Raw genomic sequence first — 27,405 nt, 5'->3', positions numbered from 1 at the left:
TTGAAGAGAGGGATCAAAATGTTAATACTAAAGTTTAAAGCTTGTATTTACTTACTTACTTACTTACTTACTTACTTACTTACTTACTTACTTACTTACTTACTTACTTACTTACTTACTTACTTAATCAAATTTCTAGTCCACCCTTCTTCAAGAGACTCAAGACAGCTTACAGGATAAAATCAATACAAAAATTATAAATCCTAGCCATAAAAACCAAATCCTAAAAACCTAACATTTAAACACATTCATCCCAGTCACAATCATACTGTTGGCTGGGGCAGAATGTCAACACTCAATGGTCCCATGCCTGCCAGCAAAGGTGTGTTTTTAAAACCTTTTGAAAGACCAGAAGGGTGGGGCAGTGTGAATCTCCGGGGGGAGTTGGTTCTAAAGGAATGGAGGTGCCACAGAGAAGGCCCTTCCCCTAGGCCCCAGCAGGTGATGTTGCTTGGCTGATGGGACATGGAGAAGGCCAACTCTCTGGGATCTATCATATATAAGATGCGCCTTAGTTTTGGGGGAGGAAAATAGGGAAAAGAATCTGATTACCAGGTATTCATCTAGCTAGCATCCTTAATCTGGTCAGCTTCAGCACATTATTTTATCCCCTGGTTAAGGGCTTAAAAAAATTATTCTGAGAAAGTAACAATGAAAGAGCTTGCAAGCCAAGAGCTTGCAAGAGCTGGGAACATTGTTAGCACCTGGTTAGGGATGGAAAGAAACTTACTCAGAGCAAGTTAAAGAAACAAACCCTGCAAAGACTTAGGGCTTGGAAAACATTCTTTACAGAGAGAAAGAATGAAAGAGCCTGAAAGGTAAGAACTGGGAAGATCGTTAGCAGCTAGTTAGGGCTGGAAAAAAGTTACATTCAGAGTATAATACCCACCCTAATTATCAGCCTCTTTTAGGGAGGAAAAAGGTGTGTCTTATAGATCAAAAAATATGGTAACCAGTCGCTGGGATATGTGAAGAGACCTATCGGTAGCCAATGCAGCTCACAGCTGTATTTTGGACTAGCTGCAGTCTCTGGACATTCTTTAAAAGTAGCCCCATGTAGAGCACATTGCAGTAATTGAGCCTAGGTCAAGAAATTAGAGAAAAAGATGCATTAAAAAGTTTTGACTTTAAAAAGTGTTTAAAAAAATTTAGTACTTTAAAAAAAGGATGAAAAAAGGAGTGGATTTTTTTCCAGTATGGTCAAATAATTTGAAAAAATATAATGAATCTTCTTAATAAAAATTGTGACAGTTCACAAAGATTATTAGGTGCAAATAGAAATACATACTATTTCCATAATAAGAAAAGCAGGAATAGTTAAATTGATTATTTTATTCCAAGTGGAAAATCTATTTTTCATTTGGATGTTACTTCTGGATTTTGTGCTTGTGAAAAAATGAAACTTTGATTTTGGTTTTGTGGATCAAAAAAAATTGTCATTATAAAAATGGCTAGTTATATATTAATGTATAAAATCAAAAAGTTGAGGTTGGTATTTTTATCTCATACTGTGCTAAAATGAGACCTTTTTCCCTTCTTTTTCCCCCTTCTATTTCACACATCCCTTTCCCCCATTCCATTTATTTGTCTGTCCATCTGTCCATCTGTCCATCTGTCCATCTATCCATCTATCCATCTATCCATCTATCCATCTATCCATCTATCCATCTATCCATCTATCCATCTATCCATCTATCCATCTATCCATCTATCCATCTATCCATCTATCCATCTATCCATCTATCCATCTATCCATCTATCCATCTATCCATCCATCCATCCATCCATCCATCCATCCATCCATCCATCCATCCATCCATCCATCCATCCATCCATCTATCTATCTATCTATCTATCTATCTATCTATCTATCTATCTATCTATTGCATTTATATGCCGCTCACTTCAAAATGGACTCTTTTCCATCCCTTAACTTCCTATTTCTGTTTTTTTCCTTTGTATTTTATATAATGAAAACATATTTTAAAAATTGGATAAAGTTTTAAAAAAAGGAGACAGAGAGAGAGAAAAGAAAAAAGTAAATTATAAGCTATGCTCATACATATGATGGTTGCATTATCCCCACAGTCATTCGATCACAATTGGGGCATTTGGTAATTGGCTCACATTTACAACCAGTTGCAGTGTTCTGCAATGGAACGTGACTTTTAACCTCCTCCACTTGGCCAAGCCTGTTTCATCCCCAGCCTTCCACCCCCAGCCATTGGTTGCTGCCTTTTCTCCCTGGCCCTTTCGCTGAACGGGTCTCAAAAGCACTTTCACCCTGGCCTTTTGGTTTTTCTTTGAAGTATTTTTTTTTATTTTTCCCACCATACAAACTTTTTGCATACATTTCAAAATAGTCAAATTACAATAAAGACAATATTTAGTTAGTAAATCAAATATAATTACCCCCCAAAAGTCTAATAGTTCCAAATTCCATTATTTTCAATATCAATCATACCCCCCCCAAACTTGACCTCTAATTTTGTCATCCGGATGTCCAAATTTTCATCTAATTGAATTCCACATTGATTTCCTTTAACCTTATTGCAATAATTTCATCTTATTCTTACAAACATAATTAGGCTGTTATGTTTACTCCCCCTTCTCATATATTCTAAGAACCCCTACTATCTTCCTAAATAAAGCTAAAAAGAATTATAAGCTAATAATAAAAATAAAAAAGAAAGTATAATAGTAAGAAAGAGAAAGCAGAACCAAATATTATTACTATTAAAGAATTTTAAAAGGATCAAATAGGAAAAAAAAAGCACAGAAAAGAAAAAAAAGAAAAGAAAAAAGAAAAGACCCAAAATCTAATCAATCCATTATTTTAATTAGAAATTTATCATAATATTGTAATCGTATAGCCTATGACCTATTATAAACTTAAATCAATACTTCAATAGATACGTTATACCTTACCACCTTAGCATTTCTGTGTGTATTTCAATATTTCAAAACTTAATTAATAATAAAAAAGAAAGAATAAAAACATACATTTCAAAAACATTAACTCACATCAGTCTTTAACTATTATAAATGTAAATTTAACTATAAATGATTCATATAATTCTATCCTTCTGATACAATTTTATAAACTCATTTATAATTAATGTTTTTTTTAAAAAACTATGCTAATTCAGATTGTATCCTTACACCATTTCATTTAAGTATTAAGTCAACCATCCTCAAATTTCCATTCCTCTTGCCAAGCCCCAATTATTTTTATATCTAATCTTTCTTATCTTTTTAAAAACAGATACTTCCTTCCTCTCTCTCTTTCTGCCAAAATAAACAATTTTTGCAAGTTTTCTAAATTCCATCCCAAATTCTTTCCCACTTTGCCCATTCTAAGGTATCAGATCACATCTATTCTCAATATAAGTGCTTATTTTCGTATAATCACCATCAAACATGCAACCCTCCACCCCCTCCTTAATCAAACCACCTTCCAAATCATTCATCTCTTGGAATTCCTTCCTTCCTTGCTCAATCTCATGAATAAATTCAATTGGCATAACTTTTATATTAACATCATTATGCTGCTGTTGAGGAATCTTTTCCATCTGTTCATAACTCCTCTCTTGTTCCTCCTCTCAATCATTTTCTGTATAATTTTGATTCAGCCTTCCAGTTGAAAGTACAATATTAGGATTTCTGTATTCATTTCTCCAGTCAGAAATATCTTGCATAAAGTCTTTAAAAAGATCTCTTAATTCTTGCATCCTGTCCCAATTTAAAAAGACCAATGTATCTCCAATGAAACCAACTGTCTGTCCTTTTACTCCTTCCAAGTTGAAATAAAGTTCAAGTCAGAAATATCTTCTTCTGGTTCCCAAAAAGATCCCAGCTGCTCTTGTTATGAAAACAGTCCACTAAGCTCCATCGCATGAAGGTCATAGTCAGTGATTAAGAAAAACAAATCCAACCAGCTGCTACTTCAGCTTCGCCAACAGATATCCCCAATGCAAAATCTCACAATAACTTTCGATTCTTTTAACTTCTTTCCAATTTTTCCAAGTTAAATTTTGATAGTTTCCAAAAACAAATTATTATTCCAAAATGTCAAAACAGACATATAATTCATGGGTTTAGTTGATTTTTAAAGCCATTTAATGTTGAATAAAGAGCCTTCGATAGTCCGTCTGCTTCCACATTTCCGGCTGCTTCCACACTTTGAACGATAGTAAAATCGGTATCAAGGTTTTCTTCTGGCATAAAACAGCTAACCCTTCCATACAATCCTCTTTCTTCTCCACCTACAGCACAAAAACCTGGTTTTCCTCTCCTTCCAGATGACTCCTGATGCTATATTTCTCTCTTGCAAGTATGTAGCCGCCGCAACTATGGCAACCAAGGCCGTTACATCCACTGCTGGTCACGGTCGGTTGCCAGCCCACCGTGGGGAATGCCCCTTGTTCACTCCACTTTTAGGGGGCTTCCAGGCCGATCCAACAGGAATCAGACACCTCCAAACAGTGGGGATTCGGCACACACACACCCATAAGAGCGCAAGGGATGCCGTCTAGCCATGCCCCTCCCCGCACCCTGGCCTTTTGGATGCAGGGGACATTTGACCACCAGCCAATCACATGATTCATTACTTTTCATTCACTTCCCTGTCTGGAAGCAGCCTTTTTAGGAGAAGGAGCAGGAGTTTTATATTTTAATTTGTGTGTGCAGTGTGTTTATTATTTCCTTATCAACAGACATTATTTTAGAAGCTCTTTTTTCTCAGCTTTGAAGTTTTGACAATCTTAAATTAGCTTTATTGCATTTTGAGCCTGGGGAGAGGCATAGGCACACGTCCACCTTCTCCAAAGACAGCAGGTGAGCGAGCCTGCAGAGGTGGATCAGGTGGGCTTTTGCCTCTTTTGCCAAGTCCAGCCACCCACCTTCCAGTCCTGGCAGCGGCAGGCAGGTTCCATGAGGAGGCGGCGAGGAGGAGGAGGAGGAAAGGGAGGACAAAGAGGACTGGCCAGGGGGCTATGTGCGGTCCTGTGGCAGTCCCTGGTCTGAATTTCTTCGATTTCCCCTCTCCATCACTCACTTGTGCTCTGAGAGCTGAGGCGCAGTCAGAAAGGAGCAGCAGCAGCTCTGGCGGCAGCGACTGCGCTAGCTGCTAGAGTGTGGTGGTGGCAGTGATGATTTTAACCGTGGCAGCTCAAACAAATGAAGCCTTCGCTATTTATTGGTGACCGCCACAGTGGGCTGGCTCAAAGCAGTAGAATTTGAGACCAAGCTATAAACAATAAATTAGAAATACTTTATAGTATGTAAAAAGATATATTACTCTTGAGTCAGTGCTATATAGAAAACATGCCCCCATTTTGGTGGAAGGGTATGAATGCTGTCTGATGGTGGGCACATTGAACACTGAGCACATGTTTTATGTTGTGTGAATGTTTTCTTGTTATAAAAATCAATTTAAAAAAATATTTTTTTAAGAAAGACCTAAAATGGTCACCTATCATCAATAATGTCCTCAAAAAGCACAACAAAAAATGTTCTTTCCGCACCAACTCAGGAAGCTCAAACTGCCCAAGGAGCTGTTGATACAGTTCTATAGAGGAATAATTGAGACTGTCATCTGTACCTCTATAACTGTCTGGTTTGGTTCTGCAACCCAACAAGACCGACACAGACTTCAGAGGATAATCAGAACTGCAGAAAAAACAATTGCTGCCAAATTGCCTTACACTGAGGACCTGTACACTACGAGTCAAAAAGAGGGCTTTGAAAATATTTACTGACTCCTCGCAATTCTGGACATAAACTATTTCAACTCCTACTCTCAAAATGTTGCAAGACCAAAACAACTAGACACAAGAACAGTTTTTCACAAATGCCATCACTCTGCTAAACAAATAATTTCCTCAACACTGTCAAACTATTTACTAAATCTGCACTACTATTACTACTAGTTTTTTCTCATCATCCCTATCACCCATTTTCTCCCATGACTGTATCACTGTAACTTGTGGCTTGTATCCTTAAGATTTTTATTAATTTGATTGTTTCCTCATTACTTATTTGACCTCTATGACAATCATTAAATGTTTACCTCATGATTCTTGACAAATGTATCTTTTCTTTTATGTACACTGAGAGCATATGCATCAAGAAAAATTTCTTGTGTGTCCAATCACACTTGGCCAATAAAGAATTCTATTCTATTCCATTCCATTCCACTCCGCTCCGCTCCACTCCACTCCACTCCACTCCACTCCACTCCACTCCACTCTACTCTATTCTATACCATTTGTACTCCCCCAACAGCTTTTTATGGAGCTCCAACGTATCTAATAGATCCAAAGCACTACTTTTCACCATTATGGGACGGAAATGCATGAATATATAATGTAAATCCTAAAATGAGATTAAATTACCCCAAAAATTTCCCAAAATCTGGGGACAAAACCTCTGTCCCTGGTTTATATAGCATTCTCATTCAATTTGAAGCAGTCCGTTATTTGTAAATTTATCTGCAAACATTACGTGTCAGCTAAGGTTATCTCTTCTCAAAATGCTCAGTCTTCTTTTACAGAGTACAATTACAATGTTGAAAATAACTGTCTTTGTATAAAGAAAACATCATGGAAACACAGACAATACCAAATAAAGTTGATAATATATAATTGAAATTTTAACTTAATTTTAATTTTATCTCACAGTTTTGAGTATTTACAATGTGGGGTCTGGCTATTTAGTGACAATAACTATAAATATAGTATTTGAAAGAGAACTGTGGTAATTAACTAATTTGAAAATGGAGTTTTCTGCTAATGTGTATCTGTTCTTTTCACAGGCTGCATTCTTCAAATGAAACATCGTGGTATTCTGGCAGAGTAATTTTTTGTCTGGATTACATTATTTTTACTCTAAGATTAATCCATATTTTCACAGTAAGCAGAAATCTTGGCCCCAAGATAATTATGCTTCAGAGGATGGTAAGGGATATATTTGATCCAAGACAAGGTGTTTTTGTTTAAATCAAACAAATTCAATCTGTTTAAGAAACATCAAAAACCTGCAGGCCTGTAGAACCATAGTTAAATTCCAGTCCCTTTCCCAGGCTCATACTGTATATATGTAGTATTTGATGCTGGTTAAACCATTAAAAAATCGTTTCCCACCTGTGCCTCAAACTTGGTTTTTCTACCAGAGTTCTAGGATTTTGAAGGTTCTGCACAATGCTAGCACTGCACTCCTTTGGACAAAGTTTGTATGTGTTGTTCCTGTGATTTGTTGGAGCTACTATGAGTCTTCGGAGAGGGGCGGCATACAAATCTAATTAATAATAATAATAATAATAATAATAATAATAATAATAATAACAACTGAATTTTGAAGAGCAAACTGAATGGTGGCAGCATTATCAAGGCTATAAATACTTGGGCCATACCTGTCATTAGATACACAGCTGGCATAGTTAACTGGACTCAAGCAGAGCTGAACAACTTGGACAGGAAAACCAGAAAATTAATGATGTTCCATCATGCACTACACCCTCTCAGTGACGTTGACAGGCTGTATTTACCAAGGAAAATAGGCGGCAGAGGACTTTTGCAAGTGAAGCAGACAGTGGAAGAAGAGAAGCATGCATTAGCTGACTATGTGAAGGAGAGCAAAGAGTCAGCGTTGATGGAAGTCAACAATAGGAAGGTTCTCAAGGTGAAGCAAACTAAGGACCAGTACAGAAAAACTGTAATTCAGTGTCGTATGGACAGTTGGCAGAACAAAACATTGCATGGCCAGTTCTTGGAGAAGATTGAAGGCAAAGTGGATAAAGAAAAGACCTGGTCATGGCTTACAAGTGGAACACTTAAAAAGGAGAGAGAAGGACTAATACTGGCAGCACAGGAACAGACCATTAGAACAAATGCTGTCAAAGCCAGAATTGAAAAATCAACAGACGATCCAAAGTGCAGACTCTGTAAAGAAACAGATGAAATAATCAATCACATACTCAGCTGCTGCAAAAAGATTGCACAGACTGACTACAAGCATAGACATGATGCTGTGGCACAGATGATCCACTGGAACTTGTGCCGGAACTACCATTTACCAGAGGCAAATAACTGGTGGGTTCATAAGCCCGAAAAAGTGGTCAAAAATGAGCAAGCAAAACTACTGTGGGACTTCAGACTGAAGCATAACACACCAGACATCCTGATTGTAGAGAAAAGGAAAGTATGGATCATCAACATCGCAATCCCAGGAGATAGCAGAATTGAGGAGAAGCAGCTAGAGAAATTAGTGAAATATGAAGATCTAAAAATCGAGCTGCAACGACTCTGGCATAAGCCAGTGAAAGTGGTCCCAGTGGTACTTGGCATGCTGGGCGCAGTGCCAAAGAATCTCAGCGGACATTTGAAAACCATCGGAACTGACAAAATCTCCATCTGTCAATTGCAAAAGGTCGCTTTACTGGGATCGGCAAACATAATTCGCTGCTACATCACGCAGTCCTAGGTGCTTGGGGAAGTGCCCGACTGGTGATGAAATACGAAATCCAGCATAGTGATCTCGTTTGCTGTGTTGTATTGACAACAACAACAACAACAACAACAATAATAATAATAATTAATAATAATAATAATAATAATAATAATAATAATACTCTCCCAGCTTAGGAATTGTAGCTGCAATTACTATTACTACCATTGGGGCCACTTTGGCTTTTACCTTCCATATCCTCTACACTTCCTCCTTCAGGCCTGGAATCTCTGCAACTTTTCAAACTCCTTCTTTTTGATATTTCTGCCACTTGGCACCACTACTCTCTTCTGGTTCTTATGTATTACTACAATATCTGGTTGATTGGCTAATACCTGTCTGTCTATCTGGATCTGAAAGTCCCACAGTATCATAGCTATTTATTCTCCATGATCTACTGTAGTATCCCTCATCTGAACCTAGGAGGATTTGACCCAACAAATGTTGCTGTACTTAATGCAAGATATTTAGTTGTGCCTATCAGTGTATGCTGTTCCTTCCAGCATCTTACATTCTGCCACTATGTATTGGACTGTCTCCAAGGCCCCTCTACATGGTCTACATCTTGGATTCCGTACATTGTGGTAGGCCTTTACTTTACAGATCCATAGCTCTCGTACCTTAGTGCCTGTCTTTGTACTGCTATGATCAGTGCCTCAGTATTGTCTTTACTCCAGCCTTTTCCAGACACTGGTAAGATTTCCCAATGTCTGCCAGCTCAGTTATTTCTTCATGGTAAATCTCATTAAAGGTCTTGTCTTGCCATAGCACTTCTTCTACTTAATCATCCTCCAATACCTGCTACCACCTTAGACATTCTTTCAACAGCTCATCTTTGGATGCCTTCTCACTGATGTACCTCTAAGACTACCTGCTCTGGGTGTCATCAATAACAGTGGCTTGGACAGTCACCAGACCCCAACCACCCTCTTTCTTGCTGATGTATAATCTCTGGGTGATAGACTTGGGGTGGAAACCTCTCTACATTGTGAGGTGCTTCTGGAATTAGCAGCTTCCATGTCCTCCTTTGGACAGCTTGCTAAATTAACAAGATATCTGATGACTGGGAGAGAATACATGGTGATAGAACGAATCTTGTTCTTCCTATTGAGCTGGCTCTTCAGGACTAGTCTGATCCTTTGGTGGTACTTGGATGTTGTTGCCTTCCTTGCCTCCTCATTGTGGTTCCCGTGTGACTGTGGGACACCAAAGTACTTGTAATTGGTCTGTGTATGTGCAATTATCTGGTAGTTCCACTCCATCAGTCTTAATTATTTTCTTGAGAACTGTAGTTTAGTGTTGTGGTTCAGCCTGAGCCAGATCAAAGACCAGCTGCGTCTCTGCTGGCTCCATGCCCGGGGGAGGCTGAGAGCGGGGAGGAGAGTTGTTTGCAGTCAGACAGTGCAGACAGCAGTCACGAAAGTGATGCTGATGCAAGGCCTGGGAGCCCTGGGGAAGGGCTCTCTCCAGCAAGTAGCTTTGATTCTCTGGAGTCCCTGGATGACGACGCTATCATTAGTATGCGGCAGAGACGCATAGCTCAAAGGAGGAATCAACTGCGTAGATATTATCAGCATTGAATGAGAAACACCAGGGGGTTGGGTGTGGTCCTCATTAGCAGGGAAGGGTTTATAAGGCAGGAGAACCATTCTGGCAGCGTGGAGTGTTATCAAAGGGGAGTTGGTATTATCTGCATTTTCTCTCAGCATTTTTGTTCCTTGAAGACTGGTGGGAGGTGTGTGTCTGTTATCTCAACAGCCTCGTCTGGCATTAAGGATCCTTTGTTTCTGTATGAACAATTGCCTTCGTGTATCTATTTGGAGTTCCAGTGTTTTCCTGATCTGTAAGGACATTTTCTGTTGGCTTCTTTTCTCTTTACCATTATAAAACTGTGTTTGGATTCAACCGGTGTGTCTGGCTTATCTTTTTGGGTTGGTCATAGCTTCCGGAGTGACCCAGACAGAACATTTAGTAACTATGATAGCTGACAGGACTTTCCATGTTGTAGGGAGGCAGGTTATTGGCTGATAGTTGGACAGTGCTGCTCCCTTGTGAGGACTCTCATGATTAGTTTTAGAGTATACCAGAGGAGGCAGACTAGCTCCACATTCAGTGGCATTCTGCAGCAGTATGAGGGCCTTCTCCCTTCACCAATGTTGCCTCACATTGAAAGGGTGATAATGATGTTTCAACTTCAGAGGTTGCCTAAACATCCAATTGTTCTTCCAGATCTTTTTGAGTACAGGATGCAGAGTGATCAACCAGTGGAACAGGGAGGTTGTGAATGCCCCAACTCTGGACATTTTCTAGAGGAGATTGGACTGCCATCTGGCTGGGGAGGTGTAGGGTTTCCTGCTTGAACAAGGGGTTGGACTTAATGACCTGCAAGGTCCCTTTCAACTCTAAGTAAGTAAGTAAGTAAGTAAGTAAGTAAGTAAGTAAGTAAGTAAGTAAGTAAGTAAGTAAGTAAGTAAGTAAGTAAGTAATAGATGTCTTCAGGCAGGTAGGAATAGAGCACCTCAACAGGGATAGATTGAAAATGTCTGTGAACACTCCAGCCTGCTCTGCAGCACAGTCCCTTACAACTTGTCCTGTGATTCCATCAGGCCCAGCTGCCTTCTGGATATTAATGTTCTGGAAAGTGCATCTCACATCAGATATCTGCAGTATAAGTGGTTGTCTATCAACAGTGGATGTTAATGATGTACTATCAGTTATGAATGCTGGGATGATAATCCTTCCTCTTTCCACCTCAAAACGACTGAAGAATTGATTTAACTGCTCAGCCAAGGAATCACTATTGCTAGACAAACTATTTTTATTTCTTTGCCCCGTGATTTGTTGCAGCCTTGCCATACCCGACGAGAATCTGAGTTCTCAAAAAGATGTTCAATCCTCCATTTGTATGAAGCTTTAGCATCCTTGATACCCTTTTTCTGTTTGACTCTTGCCTCACTATACTGCAGCGCATCACCAGAATGGAAAGCAGCATTTCTAGCTCTCAGTAAAAGACACATTTCTCTATTTATCCAGGCCTTGTTGTTAGAGAACATCCATACTTGTCTGGTGGTAGTGACAACATCAATGCAGCATTTGATATAAAACAGTACTGCTGAAGTGTAATTCTCAATATTGTCCTCCTTAAACAGTGCCCAATCAGTACTCCCAAAGCAATCTTGAAGTTGCTCAGATGCACCCACTGGCCACACTTGTATTTCTCTAATCGATGGTCTACTTCTCTTGACAAGAAGTCTATATGCTGGGATCAAGAACAGAGATATATGATCTGACAGCTCCAGGTGGGGTAAATGCATAGTCCTATATCATGCATGATGTTACTATATACCTGCTCCAAGGTATTTTTCCCCCTAGCAGGACAGTCTATGTACTTGCTAGAACAGTCTTTAAATTTGCTTGATTAAAATCACCTGCAAGCACCAGCACTCCATCCAGATAAGCATGTTGCTGTTTGTTAATAGCAGTTAGCAGGTAACTCATGGCTGTGGTCATATTTGCATCAGGAGGTATATATACTGCAGTTATTATTGCAATGTTAAACTCATTGCATTTCACTGCCAAGTACTCCAGATTGGGGGGGGGGGGGAGACACAGTGTGTATCTATTATATTAACATCTGTGCTCCAGTTGTTACTTATATAAACACAAAGGCCTTTTAAATTATATGAAAGCTACTTTATCTTATGATTTATTGCCAACTCCTGGTGAGAGTATATACAATACATTCAGAAAGTATTCAGACCCCCTTCACTTTTGTCAATTTTGTTAAACTGAAGCCTTATTCTGTACTAGTTGAAATTCATTTCCCCCCATTAATTTACACTCCATAATGGCAAAATGAGAACAGAATTTTAGAAATGTCTGTAAATTTGTTAACAAGGAAAAAACTGGCATAATTGGCATAAATATTCAGACTCTTTGCAGCAACTCTTGAAATTAAACTCAGGCGATTCCCATTTCTCTCAATTGTTGCTTGCCTGTTTCTACCCCTTGATTGGAGCCAACCTGTGATAAATGAAATTGACATAATTTGGAAAGGCATAAACCTCTTTATAGCAAGCCTCACAGTTGACAATGCATACTGTAGCACAGTTGATAATGCATACTGTAGGTCTAGGGAAATTCTGTTGCACTGAAGGTTCCTAAGAACACAGTGGCCTTCATAATTCACAAATGGAACACTAGAACTCATTCAAGAGCTTATCCCAATGGTCACCCTGATTAAGCTCCAGAGATCCTGCGTGGAGATGGAACAGAGTTCCAGAAGGACAACCATTGCTGCAGCCTTCCAGCAATCTGGGCTTTATGGCAGAGTGGCTAGACAGAAGCCTCTCCTCAGTGAAAAACACATAAAGCCAACTTGGCTTTTGAAAAAATAGCACCAGGTATTTTTTAATTGTGAGGAACAAGATTCCTCACAATATCATCTCAACAGTGAAGCATTGTGGTGGCAGCATTATGCTTTGGTGGTGTTTTTCAGCAGTAGAGACTGGAAGACTGATCAGGGTTGAGAGAAAGCTGAACAGCAGGGAAGTTGAGAAAATGGCCAGAAAGTCTTTTAGTACATACTTTTAAAAATGCCCTAGACCCCGAATTAAGGAGGGCTTGTGAAATTCTGGGAGTCCCCTGGGCCATTCAGAATGGTATGCCACGGCCATTAGTTTGGATGATGTGGTTCACACTGAAAAGAAATCTTCCCCCCCCCCTCACACAGACCACCAGGACACCGCTGTTTCCTTTGCCAGCTGGCCCCTTTTTGTTTAGAGGCCATGAGGGGAACTAATTGCTACTGATGTGGTAAACCAGGCCATTGAGTGTCTGAATGCCTGGCCCCAGCCCCCTTCTCTCTCCCAAGAGCCAAACCTCACTTAGTGGCAAGGAGAAAATGTGGAAGAGCCTGGGCTTGCCAAGCAACGGAGCTGTTCCCTCCTGAGGATTTTCCTGAGGGTGAAGAAGCCATTCCTTCAGGACCCAGTCCCAACTGGAATGATGAACCCGGTGGAGAAGATGACCCAATGGTGAGTGAAACCATCCCCCCATTCCTCCTTAAGGCAAAGATTAAAGAAATCACCACAGGGGAAGAGGGGGAGTACAGGCTCTGATAGACATGGGATGCTCAAGATGCCTAATCAGTAAAGCAGTAGTGCAAAGATTAAGAATCCAAACCACACCTTTAGCCAACCCCATCCATTTCCAGCAAGTAGATGGTTCCCTCGTAGGTGGAGCTCCTGCCACACTCCTAACAGAACTAGTTGAATTGCAAATAGGCCGACATCATGAGCTCCTGCGATTCACCTCCAGGATGTCAAAAGCAATCATATTGGGGTTGGTTTGGTTGGACAAATGGACCCCCACTATCAATGGAAAGATGGATATCACAAGCTGGTCTTGCACATAGGGCCTATCCCTCCCACAGGGACTGGCGAGAGGGATCCCCTTTCCCAGGTGAGGGAAAATGGGTTTTCAGTAGCAGCTACAATGAAGGAGGAAGGTACACTATCTGGCCTCCAAAAGATACCCCTCGAATACAGAGACTTGGAAAAGGTTTTCACTGAGGAAGATTGCAATGAACTGCCCTCTCACAGACCAATAGACTGTGCAATAGAAATTGAACCAGGAGCAACTCTCCCAAAGCCTAGAATGTATGCAATGTCACCCAGGGAATTAGAAGAGCTGAGAAAATATACAGACACCAACCTGAGAAAGGGATTCATTCAGCCTGCCAATTCCAGAACAACAGTCCCAGTTCTCTTTAAGGAGAAGAAGGACGGAGGGGTTCATTTGGTGGTCGATTGCTGAAATTTAAATTGTTTGTGTGTGCAGGACATGAATCCCCTCCCCCTTATGAAGGACTTACTCAATCATCTAGTCAAGGGGAAAATATTCACCAAACTGGATTTGAGAGAGGCTTATTATTGCATCAGAATAAAAGAAGGGGATGAGTGGAAAACAGCTTTCAACTGCCCGTTGGGGAGTTTCCAATTCCGTGTCATGCTGTTTGGCCTAAAAGGAGCCCCAGCGGTGTTCATGCAGTACATAAATGAAGTCCTGTATATCCAACTCTACAATGGAGTTTTGTTGTATCTGTCTGACCACATCAAATTGGTAAGACAAGTCTTGAAGAAACCTTTGGCTGCTAAACTCTATGTAAAACTTTCCAAATGCGAATTTCACAGAACATAGTAGACTATTTGGAATACCGCATATCAAACCAAGGCATAGAGATGGACACAGCCAAGGTGAAGGCTGTACTTGATTGGCAAGCTCCCCACACATGAAAACAATTGCAGAGTTTCTTAGGATTTGTGAACTTCTACCAACAGTTCATTCCAGCTTTCACTGAAGTTGCCTTGCCCCTAACTGAACTACTAAAGACTGGGTCTACCCCTACTAAGCCCAAACCTTCTCAGCCTATCGGGTGGACAATGAAATGCCAAAATGCTTTCGAAAGGCTCAAAATATTTTTTGCCAAAGAGCCAATTCTGCAACACCCTGACCCAGAACGAAAAGTTTGTAATTCAATCAGACACTAGTGATGTGGCAATAGTGGCTGTGCTGTTACAGGAGAATTGGAAGGGATAGTTGTTACCGTGTGCATACCTTTCCCAAAAGCTGACCCCCACCGAAAGGAGATGGGCCATTTGGGAGAAGGAAGCTTTTGCTATACGTATGTCATTGGAGACATGGAGGTGTTTCCAGCTGGGGGGGAATCCTTTTGAGATTTGGACTGATCATAAGAACCTCAAGGCATTGAAGACCCCTCAAAAACATTCTCCTAAGCAAGTACAATAGGCCAATACTTTAAATGATTCAACTTCATACTGAAGCATATCCCAGCCAGAAAGAATCTTCTTGCTGATGCGTTGTCGTGTAAACCCCAGTATAACAGCCGAAGAGAGGAAGAAATCCATCCGATCATTCTGTATTTCTCTCCACCTTTGGGAAGTATAGAAAAGGTTACACTGGTCCACACCCGAGGTCAGACTAAGAGACAACCCTCACCAAGGGAGAAAGAGTGGGAGAACAAATTGAAGTCAGCTTTGCCTTGACCAGTGGTTCAACAACCACAAGGAAATCCTGAAGGAAGGTTTAGCTTGGAAGGGAACCAAATTACATGTGCCTGCCAGCCTGCAATTAGAGATTCTCCAATTGAGTCATGACTCCAGACTAGGGGGTCACTTCGGGTTCCTGAAAACATTGCACCTAGTGCGGAGACAGTTCGCTGGCCTAGAATGCGAGCAGAAGTTGAAGATTACATGAAAGGTTGTGCCACCTGTGCCACCAGGAAACATAGACCTAGTAAACCTCCAGGGTTGCTGCAGCAAGTCGCCAATCCTAGCAGGCCCTGGGAAGAAATAGTGATGGATTTCATTGTGGAACTCCCCGAGAGCAAGGGGAGTTATTTGGAGTGTAATCAATTTGTTCCAGCTAAGTTGTTCCTAAAACACATTTACAGGTTGCATGGAGTCCCCTGTAGAATCATATCAGATCGGGAAGTCCAATTCACTGCCAGATTCTGGAGAGAATTTGTCCGCACCATTGGTTTCACCCAAGGACTCAGTTCTGCATTTCATCCCTCCACAAATGGAGTAGCAGAGAAAGCCAACGCCCTAGTGGAACAGTATCACAGATGTTATGTGAGTTACCAGCAGAACAATTGGGCTGAACTGCTGCCTTTCGCGGAAGTAGCATACACCAATTCCATACACAGCAGTACTGGACTAACTCCTTTCCAGGTCACCAGAGATCAAGATTTCATTCCCATGCCAGAACTAACTACAGAACCTCCCTCATCCATCATATTGGTGGAGTGGATGGAGAAACTGAAGATGGGATAGGAGGACACCAAGAAGGCGCTGCTGGAGGCATAGCAAGCCTATAAGAAACAAGCAGATAAACACCAAGATAAGGTTTTCCTGTCTTAAGGCTAGGTCCTAAATTTTCTAGGCCTTTTCCCAATTGTGAAAGTAATCAACCCGGTCATGGTGCAGCTTGCATTGCTGATAATTCTAGGGAGGATCCATCCTGTATTCCAATGCAGTCTGCTTAAGCCGGTGATCAGGTCCAACGTTGGGCCACATGCACAGCTGCCTCCTTCCCCACAGGGGGAAACCCACTATGAAATGAAGAAAATTTTGGATTCTTGCATTTTCTGGGGAAATTTACAGTACCTAATTAATTGGAAGGGGTACCCTCTGTCAGAGGCTACCTGGGTAAAGAGTCGGGATGTCAAAGCTGAAAATTACCCAACCAAACCAAAGTGTTCCCCTGGGGGGGGAAGAGTCTAAGGGTGATACTAACTCATATATGTTTTATTATATGTTACAGGCAGGGCCGCCGATAGATGGGTATTACTGGGAGGGGTGTACCGGGCCCCGGGGAAATTGAATAATGGGGGGGCCCCGGCGCTTCTCCTGCTGAGCCCAGCTGCTGCAGCTGGAGGCGCGCCCGCTCTAGCGTTCCTTTCGGCCGGCCACCGCCTGTGCAAAGTTTGGCTGCGAACTCGGAAGCGCCATCCCGCCGGCTGGCTGGCTAGCTGCTGCCTGGCCCCCTCCCTCCCGGAGGAGGGTCTCCCTCCACACCACCAGCGGCGCTCCCCCCGCCAGCCAGCCAGCCAAGCCCCGCGCCCGCCGGAGCCGGCTCCTCGCTCTCCCCCCACCGCCCGCCGCGTTTGCAGGAGGTGGGGAGGGTCGCGCGGCCCGCCAAGGCCAGGAGGGAAGCCGCTGCCCCCCCTTCCCTCTCTCCACCCGCCGCTGCGCCTCCTTGATGCCGAGAGGAAATGCCCCAGGCGGGGGAGGCCGGGGGGGCTCGGACCCGCCATGGAGCCAGGCCCCCTCCACCCGAAAAGCCGCCGCGGAAGACCACGGAGAAGGCAGGCTAAGTGAGGAGGGGGCTGGGGCGGGGGCGCCTCGGTGCAGCAACCTGAGCAGGCAAGAGGGAGCGGAAAGTAGGGGCTGGGCGGGGGTCTGACCCGCGGCGGCAGTGACAACTGCAGCGGGTAGTAAGCCCCTCTCCCCCCTCTCTCTTTCTCTCAGCCGCACGCCCTTTTCCATGGGCACGCAGTCCCCATCCCCCGGCAGCAGAAGGGAAGGGAGCTGCGGCCGCCCCTGCCTCCCCACGGTGCCTCTGGCCCCCTCGGCCTTTCTGCGCTGCCCACCGCCCGCCCGATCTGCCCCCTCTGCTCCTCCGCCACCTCCTGCCTTTCAGCACAGCTCCTCCCGCACCCGGAACGCACGCCCTGCCCGCCTCACCTTTGCCGAGAGCACTTCCGTCCCGGGCTCTCAGCAAGGGGGTTGTAGGAGAGGCGGGGCCGGCGGCAAAGGTGATATTCAATGTCGGGGGCGCACGGGCGGTTGCACGCGCTCCCTATCTCCCTGCTAGCCCACTCGGACTATTCAAAATAAGAAAAACCTTCGCCGGCAAAGGTTTTTCTTATTTTGAATATTCCGAGTGGGCTAGCAGGGAGATAGGAAGCGCGTGCAATCGCCTGTGCGCCCCTGACATTGAATATCACCTTTACCGCCGGCCCCGCCTCTCCTACAACCCCCTTGCTGAGAGCCTGGGACGAAAGTGCTCTCGGCAAAGGTGAGGCGGGCAGGGCGTGCGCGCGTCACCGCTGAGAAGAACGGAGAGAGAACGAGAGTGAGTGAGAGCAACAGACAGCAAGATAGAGAGAAAGTGAGAAAGAGACAGGGAGAGAAAGGGGGGAGAGAAAGAGATAGCAAGAGAGAGAGAACAAGAGAGAGAAAGAGCGTGAGAAAGAAAACAAGAGAGAAAGAGTGAGAGAGAGAAAGCAAAAGAGATAGAAAGAAAACAAAAGAGAGAAAGTGAGAAGAAGATAGAGAAAGAGGGGGAGAGAGAGAGAAAGAGAGAGGGGAGAGAGAGAGAGGGAGAGGGAGAAAGAGAGAGGGAGAGGGGAGAGACAGCAAGAGAGGGAGAGAGAGAAAGAGAGAGGGAAAGGGGGGAGAGATAGCAAGAGAGGGAGAGAGAGAAAGAGAGAGGGAAAGGGGGAGAGGGGGGAGAGAAAGGGAGAGGGGGGAGAGATAGCAAGAGAGGGAGAGAGAGAAAGAGAGAGGGAAAGGGGGAGAGGGGGAGAGAAAGAGAGAGGGAGAGAAAGGGTGGAGAGAAAGAGATAGCAAGAGAGAGAGAACAAAAGAGAGAAAGAGCGTGAGAAAGAAAACGAGAGAAAGAGTGAGAGAGAGAGAAAGCAAAAGAGACAGAAAGAAAACAAGAGAGAGAAAGTGAGAAGAAGAGAGAGAAAGAGGGGGAGAGAGAGAGAAAGAGAGAGGGGGAGAGAGAGAAAGAGAGGGAGAGGGAGAAATAGAGAGGGAGAGGGGGGAGAGATAGCAAGAGAGGGAGAGAGAGAAAGAGATAGGGAAAGGGGGAGAGATAGCAAGAGGGGGAGAGAGAGAAAGAGAGAGGGAAAGGGGGGAGAGGGGGAGAGAAAGGGAGAGGGGGGAGAGATAGCAAGAGAGGGAGAGAGAGAAAGAGAGAGGGAAAGGTGGGAGAGGGGGGAGAGAAAGAGAGAGGGAGAGGGGGGAGAGATAGCAAGAGAGGGAGAGAGAGAAAGAGAGGGAAAGGGGGAGAGAGGGGGGAGAGAAAGAGAGAGGGAGGGAGGGAGAGGAGATGAAGGAAGAGGAGAGAGAGAAAGGAAGGAAGAGAAAGAAAGAAAGAGGGATAGAAAGAGAGAGAGAGTGAGAGATGCTCAGTGAGCCTTTCTTTGAAGTTGCCTTTCTTTCTTTCTTTCTTTCTCTCTTTCTTTCTTTTTCTCTCTTGCTCTCTTGCTCTTTCATTCTTTTTTCTTTCTCTTGCTTTCTTGCTTTCTCTTGCTTTCTCTCCTTCCTTCCCTCCTTCCATTTCTTTCATTCCCCCTTTCTATTTTTATTTCTCTTTCATTTTCTTTCTTTCTCTCTTTCTTTCTTTCTTGCTCTTTTTCTTTCTCTCTTTTACCTTCCTTTCCTCTATTTCTTCTTTTCTTTCTCCTTCCTACCTTCTTCCCTCCCTCCCTCCCTTCAGTCCTTCCTCTCTTACTCTCCCCTTTCATAAGTTTCCTTGCTTCCTTCCTCTGTTCCTGTCCCTTCCCCCTTTCTTTCTTTCTTTCTTTCTTTCTTTCTTTCTTTCTTTCCTTCCTTCCTTCCTTTCTTTCCTCCCTCCATTTCTTGCTTTCCTTTTCCTTCCTCCCTTCTTTCCTCCCTCACTCCCTTCTTTCACTCCTTCCTCTCTTCCTCTCCCCTTTCACACCTTTCCTTGCTTGCTTTGCACCCTTCTTCTGTTCCTGTCCCTTCCCTCTTTCCTTCCTTCCTTCCCACCCTCCGTCCATTCATTCACCCATTCCTCTCTTGATCGCCCCTTTTACCATTCCTCCCTCCCTCCCTCCTTCCTTCATAGCTCTCCCTCACCTTTCTTCCCTTCTTTCCAGATGGGAGTGCCCCCTCAAGACAATCGCCTGACTGCTGGTACCCAGCTTTTTCTCTCCCCTCGTCCTTTCCAGCTCCTCGCGTTTGCTGGCTGGGGAATTCTGGGAGTTGAAGTCCAGATATTTTCAAGTTGCCAAGGTTGGGAAACACTGGCCTATGGGACCGCCTTGCTTGGCGTAAAGCGGGAAATGATCCCCGGGGGATGGAGTGGCTTGGCAACTTAAAATAGTTTTAAAATGGCGGGGGGGGCAGACACTTAGGCTGTATGGGGCCCCAAAATTCCTGATGGTGGCCCTGGCGGTTATTATATGATTATTCTATAGTTCCAGTAAAACTAAGGTCAAGTTGTTGCTATCATAATCTTATGAATAAAGTTAATTCTGGGAACATCAGGTTTTATTTACAGCTATTTTCAGATGATTATCTAACATCTTCTTAAAAACTTAAAAAAAGTAGTTTTAAAATGGCGGGGGGGCCCCCAGACACTTAGGCTGTATGGGGCCCCAAAATTCCTGATGGCGGCCCTGGTTACAGGAGGTGGATTCAGAGACTTTGGCATGCCACAGTAGTTTAGCATTAGGGGCATTGGGAGGGGCTGTGAGTGAGAAGGAAAGTTACTAGACACAACAAATTCCATTCTTCAAACCAAGGTCACCTTTTATTCTGCATCAACTGAAAGAAAAGAGGAACTTGGTATAATCCTTGCCCCAGATTGGCTCTCATGATGGACTTGTGGGGGTGGGGGTATAGGATGAGCCTTAACCTGGATTGATACTTGGAAGACATCAGTATTGGAATGAAGATGGGTGTCAGTGAACCAAATAGCATCTGAGAAAATAAATCAACTTCCATGTCTATGCTTTTTAGCGCAGGGTCCGATTTATTAACAAAGCCAATTTGGATTTTGCATTCTCCCATTCCCACACTCACAAGTGCAATCATGAGGACCAATCCAATGCGGAGATTTCTAATTCCTTCCTGTGTGCAGTTTACTTTGGATTCTATGTAAAGGAATGTGTGCTGTGTGGCATAAATCTCTCACTCTCTCACTCCCCCCCCCCCCAATTCTTTTCTCACTACCAAACTGTCAGGCCAACCTTTGACTTCACATATTACTTTGGGCCTGACACGAGGCCTCCCCTTTGGCAAAGATCCATTTCCTGGAATGATAGAATAAGTATAGGGGTTAGTACTGTTCCAGACCATCTTACCTCCCCCCTTCGGGACCCTTTGGCTTGTCTGGATAATTTTCATGGAACTGCTTGACTAACCTATCAGCACTGACGTCCTGACACTTTACCCAGGTAACCTCTGACAGAGAACAGAGCCTCCTTGCTTGGAGAACAAATCAATGACAGTCCAAATAACAGTGTTTATTTATTTATTTATTTATTTATTTATTTATTTATTTATTTATTTGTTGGACTTGTATGCCGCCCCTCTCTGAAGACTCCATTGCATTGCTCTTGGGGAGCTCCACTATGAAATCCATCACTATTTCTTCCCAGGGCCTGTTAGGATTGGCTACTTGCTGCAGCAATCTGAGGTTTTTTCCGGGCCTATGCTTTCTGGTGGCACAGGTGGCACAACTTCTCACATAATCTTCAACTTCTGCTCTCATTCTGGGCCACCAGAACTGTCTCCACACCAGATGCAATGTTTTCAGGAATCCAAAGTGGCCCCCCAGTCTGGAGTCATGACTCCATTGGAGAATATCTAGTCGCAGGCCGGCAGGCACATAACAGCTTGGTTCCTTTCCAAGCCAACCATTCCCTCAGTGTTAGGATTTCCTTATGATCGTTGAACCACAGGTCAGTGGGCAAAGCTGACTTCAATTTTTTCTTCCAATCCCCCTCCCCTGGTGGAACCTGCCTCCTGCTCTGGTCTCAGGTGAGAACAGGTGCAGCTTTCTCCTTACTTTCAGGATGCAGGGAAATAAATTGAATGATCGGATATACTTCTCCCTCTCTTTTGCTATTGTACTGTGGTTTTCATGACAGAGCAACAGCAATGAGGTTCTTCCCAGCTGGGATATGTTTCAGTGTAAAATTGAACCGTCTGAAATATTGGGCCCATCATACTTGTTTAGGAGAAAATGCCTCCATGTCCCCAGCGTTACACATACAGCAAATGCTTCTTTCTCCCAAATAGCCCACCACCTCTCAGTGGGGGTCAGCTTCTTGGAAAGTTATGCACAAGGCAGCAACTGTCCCCTTCCATTGTCTTTTAATAGCACCGCAGCTATACCCACATCGCTGGCATCGGACTGGATCACAAACTTCTGCTCGGGGTCAGGGTGCTGCAGGATTGGCTCCCTTGCAAAGCCTTTTGAGACTTTCAAAAGCCTTTTGGCATTCCATCATCCACCTGACTGGCTAAGATGGTCTGGGCTTAGTAGGGGCTGACCCAGTCTTTAGTACCTCAGTCAAGGGCAAGGCAACTTCTGCAAAACTGGAATGAATTGCCAGTAGAAATGTGCAAATCCTAAGAAACTTTATAATTGCTTGCCAATCAAGTACTGCCTTCACATTGGTTGGGTCCATCTCTATGCCTTCGCTAGATATGCAGTATCCCAAATAGTCTACTGACGTCTGGTGAAATCCACATTTGGAAAGTTTCACACAGAGCTTAGCAGATAAAAGCTTCTTCAAGACTTGCCTCACCAATTTGATGTGGTCAGGGAGATTCTGGTTGTAGATAAGGATGTCATCTAAGTACACAGTGAACCCTGTTGTAGAGGTGGGCATGTAGAACTTCATTTATGTACTGCATGAACATGGCAGCGGCCCCTTTTAGATCAAATGGCATCACTCGAAATTGGAATCTACCTAATGGGCAGTTGAAAGCAGTTTTCCACTCATCCCATTCCTTTATTCTGATGCGGTAATAAGTCTCCCTCAAGTTCAACTTGGTAAAGTATTTCCCCTGGGCTGGATGATTTAGTAAGTCCTTCATGAGGGGGAGGGGATAAGTGTTCTGCACACACACCACATTAAGGTTCTGGAAGTCCACAACTAAGTGAAAACCTCCGTTCTTCTTCTCCTTAAAGAGAACGGGGCTGCTGTCCTGGAATTTGCGGGCTGGATGAATCCCCTTCTTAGGTTGGTTTCTATGTAATTCCTCAGCTCTCCCAATTCTTTTGGTGACATTGTGTACATCCTAGGTTTTGGGAGAGTTGTCGATAGAAAAGATGAAAAGCGGGGGGATAATGGACATCCCTGATGCACTCTTTTAAAAATTTGAAAATTTTCTGTTATATCCCCATTTAATATGATTTTTGCCCATTGTTTTGTATATATTGTCTTGATCTTTCCAGATGTTACCAAGCTTCTTGAAAATCCTTCCATTTCAGGGTCAGTGCCATGGTTTTGTTGACTCAGGCAGGGCAGCCTCGCCATTCACGCCGCCGCTGGTGGAGATCAAAGTGGTTTCTTGCTTACCTCTTCCTCTTTTTCTGTCTTTTTTGGTTTGCACTCTTCTTTTCCTCTTTCACTGTTTTTCTCCTTTTCCTTTTCCTTGTTTCTTTCTCTCTTTAAACTTCTTTCTTTTTATTCTATCTTCTTACTTTTAACCTTTGTCCCTTTTTTCTTTTAGTTATTTTTATTTGTTTATAATTCCTATATAAAGGAATTATTAATAAGGTTTTATAATTTGGCTAATTGGATGTTACTATGAGATTGCATTTTTTTTTCTTTTCCCCTTGAGTTTATCATTGAAAGGGTTTTTTGGTGTTTTTAAAAGAGATTTCTTATTAATGGATGTTTATTATCTAAAAAAGTTTTTTAAGTATATACGAAAATTGATGTAGAAGAGATATGGAGAAATTTGAAATTTTACAGCCTAATCAGCTTGGAATATTTAAAATGTGGAACAGCTTAAAGAAGATTTTAGCTAATAGCATATTGATATAACATAAGAAAACTGAGCAGCTATTTTTTATTCAGATGTCAAAAGTCAAGGAGGTAGCATTGGCTTTTGCATACCATAATTTGTAAAATTGACCTATTGTAAAGCAACCTGATGTTGTTGGTATTTTTTTATTGTATTGTGATTGGAGAGAAAAATAAAAAAAATTCTTTGCCTGTAAAAGTGGTCTGTCTGGGGAGTATGCCAATCCCAAACCAGACTTCTGTCAGTGACCCCATCTTCCCCTCCCCTCCAGGGAGGATGTGGCCCAGTTCCATAGAAACCAGGACCTCCCAGGCGATGGGGATTCAGAGGACCCCCACAGGCAAAGGGGACCTATGTGTCATCGTAGCCATTGGCTCCGCCCCTCTTCCTCCAAGAGCTAATTAATGCAGACAAGAATGTGGTTGTTTTAAAATCACAAGCCAGAAACAATAGATGCAGCATAAATCTGGAACAAAACAGCATTGTCCTCTGCACTGAAGTGTTGCATGATCTGCCTTAAATAGCCTGAGGACATAGCCCAGTAGCCAGTTGTGCCACTTGCAAATAAGCCTCTTCCTGAGTAACCACTCTTGCCTCGTACAACCCTGCGGGTCCTAGCATCAAGAAAAAGCTTCTTCTCTTCTCCTGAGTCACTCATTTCAGGAGGTGCAGAAGGCCCTGGTTGCTCTTCAGCGTTTGAAACCATTTCCTCTTTGCTCTCAGGTTCTGGTACCCGGAACACAGGTCACTTATACTGCGCCACCACTGCCTCTGGGTCCTCTGGGTCCATTGCTAGTTGCAGAGAATGTGAATGGGCCACAAAAGATATCTTCAATGGAAACCTGTTGCACAATGCTCAGGACCTCAGACTGGGCTGAAGATTCATTTTTCAATATGACAACAATCCTAAGCACACAGCCAAGACAACACAGGAGTGGCTTAGGAACAACTCTGTGTGTCAGCGAACCAAATAGCATCTAAGAAATAAACCATTTCCATGCCTATGCTTCTCGCAGGGTATGATTTATTAACAGCCACGTATGGATTTGATTTGAATCATTCCAACTCTGACTGCCTTAGGTTACATCCGGGTCAAAAACCCATATTGCATCCCCACACCCACAAGTGCAGTCATGAGGACCAATCCTATGCAGGACTCCTGATTCCTTCCTGTTTCGTTACTATGGCATTAGCAGAAAGGAATGTGTGGTGGCATATTTCTCTCTCTCTCACTCCACCCCGTTCCTCTATCACTATCAAACTGTGGCAGGCCAACCTTTGGCTTCACATAATGACTTTGGGCCTGACAGGAAGCTTCCCTTTCCATAAAACTCGTCTCCTGGAATGATAGAATAAGTATAGGGGTAGTACAGTTCCAGATTATCATATCTTCCCCCTCCGGGACCCTTTGACTTTTTCAGATAATTCACATAGAACTGCTTGACTAACCTATCAGCACTGACATCCCAACTTTTTACCCAGGTAGCCTCTGACAGAGGGTACCCCTTCCAATGAATTATGTACTGCAAATTTCCCCGGAAAATGCAGGAATCCAAAAAAAATTTCACTTCATAGTAAGGTTCCCCCTGAATTACTACAGAGGAAGGGAGTGGCTGTACGTGTGGCCTAATGTTGGAACTGATCACCAGCTTAAGCAGGCTGCAGTGAAATACAGGGTGGATCCTCCCTAGGATTCTAGGCTGCCAAGCTGCACCGTGACCGGGTTGATTACTTTCACTATTGGGAAAGGGCCCAGGAATTTTGGGCCTAGCTTTTTGCTAGGCAGCCTTAACCGAATGAATTTGGTAGACAGGAAAACTTTATCTCCCACTCAAAAAGGGGGTTGGGGAGATCGGTGCTTATATGCTTGTTTCTCGTAGGCTTGTGCTGCCTCCGTCAGCGCCTTCTTGGTGTCCTTCCATCCTCTCTTCAGCTTCTCCATCCACTCCACCAACATGATGGACAAGGGAGGTTCTGAAGGTAGTTCTGGCATGGGAACAAAATCTCGACCACTGGTAACCTGGAAAGGGGTTAGTCCCATGCTGCTGTGTATAGAATTATTGTACGCTACTTCTGCAAAAGGCAGCAACTCAGCCCATTTGTTCTGCTGGTATCTCACATAACATCTAAGGTACTGTTCCACTAGGGCGTTAGGTCTTTCTGCTGCTTGTGGAAGGGTGGAACACAGAACTGAATCCTTGGCTGGAACCAATGGTGTGGATAAATTCTCTCCAGAATCTGGCTGTGAATTGGACGCCCCAATCTGATATGATTCTGCATGGGACTCCATGCAATCTGTAAGAATAACTTAGCCAAGTGTCTGGCTGTGGGTATCCCCGAACTAGTGATGAAATGGGCTTGTTTGGAGAACAAATCAATGACAGTCCAGATAACAGTGTTTCCCTTGCTCTTGGGGAGCACCACTATGAAATCCATCGCTATTTCTTCCCAGGGTTGGCTACTTGCTGCAGCAATCCAGGGGCTTTTCCGGGCCTATATTTTCTGGTGGCACAGGTGGCACAACTTTTCACATAATCTTCGACTTCTGCTCTCATTCTGGGCCACCAGAACTGTCTCCCAGCCAGATGCAATGTTTTCAGGAACCCGAAGTAGCCCCCTACTCTGGAGTCATGACTCCGTTGGAGAATATCTAGTCGTAGGCTGGCAGGCACATACAGCTTGGTTCCCTTCCAAACCAACCCTTCCCTCAGTGTTAGGATTTCTTTATGATTATTGAACAATGGGTCAGTTGGCAAAGATGACTTCAATTTGTTTTCCAATTCACCCTTCCCTTGTGGAATCTGTCTCCTGGTCTGGTCTCGGGTGGGAACAGGTACAGATTTCTCCTTACTTTCCGGATGCAGGGAAAGACATGGGATGATCAGATGTACTTCTACCTCTCTCTTGCTATTGTACTGTGGTTTTCGTGACAGAGCGTCAGCAATGAGGTTCTTCCCAGCTGGGATATGTTTCAGTGTAAAATTGAACCGTCTGAAATATTGGGCCCATCGTACTTGCTTAGGGGAAAGCCTCCGAGGGGTCTTTAATGCTTCAAGGTTTTTATGGTCAGTCCACACTTCGAAAGGAATGGCTCCACCTTCCAGAAAAAGCCTCCATGTCCCCAGTGTAACACTTACAGCAAATTCTTCCTCTCCCAGATAGCCCACCTCCTCTCAGTGGGGGTCAGCTTCTTGGAAAGTTATTCATAAGGCAGCAACTGTCCCCTTCCTTTTTTTTTGTATTTATTTTTATTTTGTTTAACATACAAACATTTAGACATCATACAATACAACATTGAACATTTACGATTTATATATTTACAAGATTTATTTTTTACAATTCTATTTGCTATACCTTTTTCTTAACTTCCACCCAGTTGTATATTTTTCCCCACACTTTGTAATAGTCCTTATTTTGTTGGTTTTGTATCTCGTATGTTAATTTGCTAAATTTGGCGCAGTCTAATATTTTTTTAATCACCATTTATTCGTTTGGAGTCTTTTCTTGTTTCCAAACGTGTGCATATGCTAATTTTGCAGCAGTAAGTAAGTGATTTATTAAGTAGTAATTTTCT

At 43.2% G+C, this 27,405-nt stretch overlaps 1 protein-coding gene across 1 annotated transcript in view; it reads left to right on the top strand.

Annotated features, from left to right (window-relative positions):
* The window catches only part of TRPM8 (transient receptor potential cation channel subfamily M member 8), a 507,003-nt gene that overhangs the window by 355,040 nt on the left and 124,558 nt on the right, over positions 1-27,405 (top strand). Inside the window, exon 16 of the mRNA XM_070758570.1 lies at positions 6,815-6,956. Coding sequence (XP_070614671.1) covers positions 6,815-6,956 — 142 coding nt within the window. The remainder of the gene's footprint in view (positions 1-6,814; positions 6,957-27,405) is intronic.

The sequence above is a fragment of the Erythrolamprus reginae genome, chromosome 1 (assembly GCF_031021105.1).
Source record: "Erythrolamprus reginae isolate rEryReg1 chromosome 1, rEryReg1.hap1, whole genome shotgun sequence".
Lineage (NCBI taxonomy): Eukaryota > Metazoa > Chordata > Lepidosauria > Squamata > Dipsadidae > Erythrolamprus > Erythrolamprus reginae.
This window is presented reverse-complemented; position numbering and strand designations above follow the sequence as displayed.